The sequence below is a fragment of the Nicotiana tabacum genome, chromosome 11 (assembly GCF_000715075.1).
Source record: "Nicotiana tabacum cultivar K326 chromosome 11, ASM71507v2, whole genome shotgun sequence".
Lineage (NCBI taxonomy): Eukaryota > Viridiplantae > Streptophyta > Magnoliopsida > Solanales > Solanaceae > Nicotiana > Nicotiana tabacum.
This window is the reverse complement of record NC_134090.1, coordinates 157966504-157974648: the sequence shown is the minus strand read 5'-3', so window position 1 is coordinate 157974648 and position 8145 is coordinate 157966504. Positions and strand designations below refer to the sequence as shown.

At 36.9% G+C, this 8145-nt stretch overlaps 1 protein-coding gene across 1 annotated transcript; it reads left to right on the top strand.

Moving 5' to 3' along the window:
• Window positions 1-487: 487 nt before the first annotated feature.
• Window positions 488-7727, top strand: LOC107822712 (DNA replication complex GINS protein PSF2-like). Its single transcript, XM_016649279.2, has 8 exons — window positions 488-658; window positions 886-960; window positions 1050-1164; window positions 3369-3465; window positions 3536-3566; window positions 3649-3744; window positions 6974-7126; window positions 7366-7727. Exons 1-8 carry the CDS (start codon window positions 611-613, stop codon window positions 7384-7386), a joined length of 636 nt encoding a protein of 211 aa, XP_016504765.1. The 5' UTR covers window positions 488-610; the 3' UTR covers window positions 7387-7727.
• The last annotated feature ends 418 nt before the right edge of the window (window positions 7728-8145 follow it).

Below are 8145 nucleotides of genomic sequence, written 5' to 3'. Positions count from 1 at the left end.
GTATTGACTCCCCTTAATTTCCTAATATGTTTACTTTTATATATTTTGACACCCCTTGCCGAAAAATTACACTGTATAGCTTGGTAATTTTTTTAAAATATGTATATATACTATATAATGACACCCCTTGACTTCTTGGTGAGTTTGTTTCTTTATATTTTGACTCCCCTTAATAAAAATCTTGGCTCCGCTACTGTTACTAACCATATCCAGAACCTTTTGCTATATGTTTTTCTTGCTCCCAATTGCAATTGAAAGTTAACCGCATATGACAAAGGGGAGCAAAAGGCTTTGGATAAGAAACAGGGTTATGCAGATGCGATGTTGGACAATAAATTTGTGTGCAATAATATCTTCTTATAATAATAAAATATTATGAATACTGAAGATTACAAGTTCTAAAATATTTTAACCTTGAAGTTTTATTTTATTTAAATTTTGCATCTAGTCAAATTTGTAAAAGCATATTTTGTCCGCACATCACGTGAGAACATGATCCATTTTCCCAATTGATTTTTTGATATTTCCCGCCACTAGTAAACTAGGGCTTAGAAACTCAGCTTCAGTACTCAAATCCCGAATTTTACTTACAAGCAAAGATAAACAGCAAATGGGTAGCCAATCTGATCCTCACGCTTTCGCATTTTCAGCAGCCGAGGTTCGTTTACTTCACTTCCGTCCAAATTATATCATGAATTTTTCATTTGATTTTATGTTGAATTATGCTCTTTACTAATTTTCATACACTGGTTAAAATCCTAGATCCGCGTCTGTTTAAGTGCAATTAACTTAGGAAATTTCATTTGATTTTTGTGTTGTTTCGTGTTCTTAATCTATATGTCGGAGCGGTGAATTTTCAACTTTTATTGTTTCTCAATTATGCAGTTGGAGTTTCTAGCGGAAGATGAAACGGTTGAAATTGTGCCAAACATGAGATTGGAACCTCTCCATCTTATATCTGTATTATTCTCCTCCTTTAGTAACTAAATTCGTTCACGTAGTGTTTGTGTTATTTATGCTGATTTTGTTTTAAATGTACTGATTGACAGGGAGATTTTGGACCTTTCCGTCCACAAATAGCAACACAGGTGCCTCTCTGGTTAGCAGTTGCTTTGAAAAAGAGAGGGAAATGTACTATCAGACCTCCTGAATGGATGTCCGTTGGTAGGTTTTTAGATGTTGGATGACTATACTGATCTGTGCTTCCAAATGCTGCGACCAGTTGATTTAAGTTTTGATTCAGATTTGTTTTTTGTGTCTTCTCCGTTGCAGAGAAACTGTTAGAGATGCTATTTTACTAAGTTAGTTGTTGCCTACAGAGGCGGACCTAGGATTTTAACGCGACGGTGGCACAATTTTTGTTCAATCAGAGCCCCCTAAATGCTTTTAGCGTTCAAGTGCCAAGTGATTTAATTTAACCATTTTTAAGGTATATACATATACATATACAAGATTCTGACGAAGTTTACGGGGTCTGGTGGCCCCTCAATATAATACATAGGTCCGCCTCTGGTTGCTAGCTCAACTTGTATATCCGTATAACATTAAGTCTTAAATCTAGACCGCCCCTAAGAAAAAGGTTCAGTATTGGAAGAGAGACGGGCTGAAATAGAGTAGAATGGTAAAGAGGATTCATATAGCCGACCTCAACTAGTGTGGGGTTGAGGGATAGTAGTAATTGTTGTATATTTGCTGCTAGTTCGACATTGTACTGATTCCTGTTTGCTTACATTTCCAAAAATTAGCTCTTTGGTTGAAGCTTAACATGTACTTGTAGAGTAACCACCATGTTCGGAATGGATTGGTGTGGTTCCTCTATGCCTAAGACACCAGAATATCGAACCCTGAATGAAGAAATGCACGAGAGAAAAGCATATTGGCTGCTATGAGGCCCCAATAGACTGGAGGGAACACCAAAGGCCTCTGCCTTTCCATCCCTTAGATAGATAGAGAGGGACGCTGTTTCTGTGGCCTCAAAAGCCTATCCTGTCTCGGATATTGTGTCAGTTGACACGGAAAGAGATCTAGAGGAACTTCCAACACACAGAATAAAAGTTGACCACAAGGCCATCTCTGTGGGAGGCTGATACCTGCAAAGCCATTTCGGGCATGAAAAAGAAAGCCGTCGGGCAACCAACTTCATTGTAGAGCCTAGACGGCATAGAGAATGAGCTCATCAGTCGACATACGGCTTCTATCTACATGTGCTTTCATTATGGATGATTGTTCACACACAATTAGGTTAGGCAGACCTAAGGAGGTGATGTGAAACACTGTCAATACAATGTGAAGCTAATTTGCTGACCGTAACGAACTTGACCTTGCCCCTAAAAAGAAGAAGGGAGAGGGGGAAACCTTTGACCTGGGCTGAGGAAGGACTGGGGTCGCTTTTCTTTAGGATTTTAGTACGTAACAGGGCTCAAACACCTCCGGCTGGATTCGAAAGGATCAGGTAGGGCATCTGCGTACAACCTTGGTCGGATTAGCAGTTTTTCAGCACCAAGAATTCTCAATTCTAGTACGTGCCTTGTAGTTTTGACTAACCTTTTCTTTTTAGTTTGTAAAGGAGATTGTAGTATTGGTAATATACTGGTAGAAAGATTGCCATGGCTAAATCTATAACTTCTTGTTTTTCTTAGAAAGCAAGTTGATATATTAGTCTCAGTTGGAGACGTAAAATTACTGAACTGCTGTTGGAATGCATTAGAATAAAGTAACAATTGAAATGTTCCTGGGCCAAATTGAGTATTCACTGTTATTAGGAAATAGAACGCTTAGAGAACACCTGCATGGAGCAAAATGCTTTTACTCTTGGGGAAGCTTTATAGTGCTGCCGAAAATGAAGCTTTCACCCGACTAGTAAGCTGAAAAAAGAACGTCATATCAGCGATTTGCTGATAGACAAATTAATGTCTAGTACTACTTAGCCCTCGGTTAAATCTTCCTCAATCGCACTTCTAACTGAAAAGATGAAATCCCATTCCTCTAACAACTTTCCTGGTGCTTGAATTACCTGATAAATCTCAAGAACATCCCTTCCTTGACAAAAGCTGTGGGCTAACGTTTATCCAAGACAGCAGGAGAAGTTCAATCTGCCAGCAGTATGCGAGTGGTCTTACTTCAACCAAGATAAAACCCACTCTATTATGTATCAGATAACCAGATGGTTAATTAATTGTTTTTTGATAACATGATAATGACTGCTGTCACCCCCTCACTCATCAAGTTTTGTCCAGAAATGATAAGGTTTCCCTCTATGAATCATCTCAATTCCAATAGAAATTTCATATTCATTGCTCTATCATTTATGCATGCAGATTGTACTTGTTGAGTTCTTAGTTCTTATTAATCTCTGCTTCGTCGACTAGAAAAGTTAACCCAAGTTCTGGAAGCTGAAAGGGATTCTGAAAAGTTCCAATCATTACCATTTCATTACGTTGAGATCTCGAGGCTTCTTTTTGATCAGTAAGTAGTTTCTTATTTTTATATCATGTTTATCATGTTCGTCTACTGATGATAATATTCAATGATTTAGTGCGCGCGAAGATATTCCTGACATCTATATGGTAAGCTCGGTTATTTACTCTATTCTCTTGGCTTAAATATTTAGTAATTCACCCAGAACTCTGAATCAAACATGTGGAATAGGTAAGGTCTCTTATTGAAGATATTAAGGATGTGCGGTTTCACAAAATTGGAACTGGTTTGGAGATAATTTCTAAGGAGGTCACATACGCGTTGAGGGTACACTTATTCATCTCTTCTGAATATGCAATTTTCATTCTGCTGCATGTGCCATTTTGATGATCAATATCTTAGTCATGTTACAAAAATGAGAACTGAAGTAACATACGATAGGTTGTGTGTTAAAGAAGAAAAGGAGGCCTTATACTGATTTAGTTACATCAGGTCTTGTCTCTTTAAATATGGAAGCACAATTGCTATCCATTCTGTAGGATTTACTCAATACTGCAAATTCAGCTGATGCTCAAAATTCAGTGGATGATAGGGTGAACTAATTGAGAAAGTCAATTCTGTTTGATCTAGTAGATGTAGTACATTGTACAATGAAAGAAATATACTAGTCTGGTTTATGTATTACAGGAATTATTCTCCCCTGAATCTAGGGCTATGTGGCATTAGAGGAGAGTAACATAACTTCTCTCTTGTCCTGTGATAACTTTGTGCCTGATTGAGAATGGCCAAAGGAAATAGAAGTCTGACTATTGATTTGAAGTTCTACACAAAACCTCCTTGCCTAAGGTGAAGAAACTGAAGGAAAATATTTTATTATAAATCTCTGATTGATCTCTACACTTCTTTATTTCCTCCACATATAAAATAAGCTATCAATATCCCTATTTATAATAGTATGAAACTTATTTCAACTAGAAACAGGAAAGCCTATTCCTACATTTATTCTAATTGCAATTCCTATTTAGACTTGAATTAAATAAATCAAATCTTAAATAACTAAGGTTTCCTACTACAACTTTGAATTAGTTTTCCAATATTCTCCCGTAATTCAAAGTTGTATATGTCTGACTTGTCCGTTGTGCAGTTATGTTGGAGCACTTCTCTCCAACTCTCACTTTTGATGAAACACATGTCTTCATCCCTCGATTTGTTGAAGCACCTGTCTCCAACTCACGGCAGTTGATGCACTTTGTCACCAACACTCAATTTTGTTGAAGCCCCTGTCTCTAACTCATGTTGATGCACTTTGTCACCAACCATTGATGCACTTTGTCATCAACACTCAATTTTGTTGAAGCCCTTGTCTCCAACTCACGTTTATGCACTGTCACCAACTGTTGATGCACTTTGTCACCAACCGTTGATGCACTGTGTCATCAACACCCAATTTTGTTGAAACCCCTGTCTCCAACTCACGTTGATGCACTTTGTCATCAACACCCAAACTTTTTTCCTTTTTTTTTTTTTTGTTTTTTTACTTCTCTCCAACTTTTTAGAGAAGAGCTTCTTCCTCTTGTATCATATTTGCTTGCACCTCTTTAAATTTGTTTTCTTTTTCTTGAATCTGTCATGAAACTTTTCATCAAATAACCTAATTTTGTCGACAACTATCTATGATTTTGCCAACATACTTTTTGGCCAGACGGGCGACACCCATTGGCTAGCGCCGACAACGAAAGCTACTTGATTCTCTCCCAAGATCGTAGAAGCTCTGATACCAATATGAAGAAAATATTTTATTATAAATCTCTGATTGATCTCTACACTTCTTTATTTCCTCCACATATAAAATAAGCTATCAATATCCCTATTTATAATAGTATGAAACCTATTTAAACTAGAAACAGGAAAGCTTATTCCTACATTTATTCTAACTACAATCCCTATTTAGACATGAATTAAATAAATCAAATCCTAAATAACTAAGGTTTCCTACTACAACTTTGAATTAGTTTTCCAACATTCTCCCGTAATTCAAAGTTGTATATGTCTGACTTGTCCGTTGTGCAGTTATGTTGGAGCACTTCTCTCCAACTCTCACTTTTGATGAAACACATGTCTTCATCCCTCGATTTGTTGAAGCACCTGTCTCCAACTCACGTTGATGCACTTTGTCACCAACACTCAATTTTGTTGAAGCCCCTGTCTCCAACGTGCACTTTGTCATCAACACTCAATTTTGTTGAAGCCCCTGTCTCCAACTCACGTTGATGCACTTTGTCATCAACACCCAAATTTTTTTCCTTTTTTTTTTTTTTTACTTCTCTCCAACTTTTTAGAAAAGAGCTTCTTCCTCTTGTACCATATTTGCTTGCACCTCTTTAAACTTAGTTTTTTTTTCTTGAATCTGTCATGAAACTTTTCATCGAATAACCTAGTTTTGTCGACAACTATCTATGATTTTGCCAACATATTTTTTGGCCAGACGGGCGGCACCCATTGGCTAGCGCCGGCAACAGAAGCTACTTGATTCTCTCCCAAGATCGTAGAAATAAGGTTTCCTACTACAACTTTGATTTTATCCCAAGATCGTACTACAACTTTGTCACCAACACTCAATTTTGTTGAAGCACCTGTCTCCAACTCACGTTGATGCACTTTGTCACCAACACTCAATTTTGTTGAAGCCCCTGTCTCCAACTCACGTTGATGCACTTTGTCATCAACATCCAATTTTGTTGAAGCCCCTGTCTTCAACTCACGTTGATGCACTTTGTCATCAACACTCAAATTTTTTTCCTTTTTGTTTTTGCTTTTTTTGTTTTTACTTCTCTCCAACTTTTTAGAGAAGAACTTCTTCCTCTTGTACCATATTTGCTTGCACCTCTTTAAACTTGTTTTTTTCTTCTTGAATCTGTCATGAAACATTTCATCGAATAACCTAATTTTGTTGATAACTATCTATGATTTTGCCAACATATTTTTTGGCCAGACGGGCGACACCCATTGGCTAGCGCCGCCCGCAAGCAGCAAAAGCTATTTAATTCTCTCCCAAGATCGTAGAAGCTCTGATACCAATATGAAGGAAAATATTTTATTATAAATCTCTGATTGATCTTTACACTTCTTTATTTCCTCCACATATAAATAAGCTATCAATATCACTATTTATAATAGTATGAAACATATTACTAGAAACAGGAAAGTCTATTCCTATATTTATTCTAACTGTAATTTCTATTTAGACATGAATTAAGTAAATCAAATCCTAAATAACTAAGGTTTACTACTACAACTTTGAATTAGTTTTCCAACATGTATCGTTTACCATAGCTTCCCATAAGATACTGGAGTGGAACCTTTCCGTTTGAGACAATGGTTGGGGCGAGTGGAGAAGGAAAGACATAGTAATTTCTTCTTTTTCTTTTGGTTGGGGTGGTGGGAGTGGGGGTGGGGTGGGTTTAAGGGATTTTCTTCGGTAGAATTGCTTTTTACTATTTTGAGGAAGAAATATACACCCTTATAAAATCTGATATATTAACCTGACACTTCACAGCTTAAAAATCTCTCAGCAATGGAGGCAAACATAGTACGCCCATTTGTTACCCAAGCTTTGCAGACATTTCATAAGCTAAATACTTCAGAAGCAATACCGGAATCAGGCAGCATTCCGAGCAGACAGCGCCAACCAGTGAATCAGAGGGACAAAGTAAAGTTCTTAAGGCTTTATCTTCTTCCTTTCTCTCATAAGCATGTGTATGTATATATTTGTCACTGTACTTCTCGTCACATAACTAATACCACTTAACTATGTTGTCCCCCTTATGGGACCATTCATACCTATAATATGAAATGATTTGAGTTTTTTCATATTGCAAGCAATGACAGGTCCTTTATACTGTATGTTCAGTTTTTAACGATATTTTTTCTTTTTTTTTTGACATCCAGCGTGTGCTGAAAGGTAGATGAAAACTATTCTCTCATCAGTCTCATCCTGACCCCTTTAAAGAGACATGAATTGAGCATCCTACTAGCAAGGGAAGTATTATTATCATGCAAGTCCATTTTGTTTTCGTATCATATTTAATGCCAGTTCTTTTTGTCAGCAATGAATGACAGAAACTCTCATTCAGTAAATATTAATGCTTGATTCTGTTTCTTGATATTCAGTTCTCAAGAGTGTGCACAGGATATTGATGCATAAATTTGTATTTTCTGTTTGATTTCTTGCCCATTAAGAAGATGTATGTTGCCTTTTTGCAGTTGTTTTTGAAACTCAACTGTTAAATGACTGAATAAAGATTTTCTGTCGTTTATTGAACTACACAAACCTCAAAAGGCACCTTAATACAACACCTCCCCCACCCCCCACCCCCCAAAAAAAAAAAAAAAGACATGGAAAAAGTTCCAATAGGGGACTGTTCAGCGACGTAGTAACATGTGCTTAAGTTGGATAAAATCGAAGAAATAAATCATGTAAACAAATTAGGTTTCATGCTATCATTTTATTGGTGAAGATAGCATGGTAAAAATAGCACGGTATAGCCAGTTTTCGGACTGATTATTCAAAAATAGCCAGTGTTTACCAAGTCAATGAAAAATAGCCACTATTTTACTGCAATAGAGACCGGTCCAGCATAATATACTGGAGTTTGGTGCACCTGTGTATGAACTCCAGCATATTATGTTGGACCGGTATACTTTGTTGACTCCAGTATAATATACTGG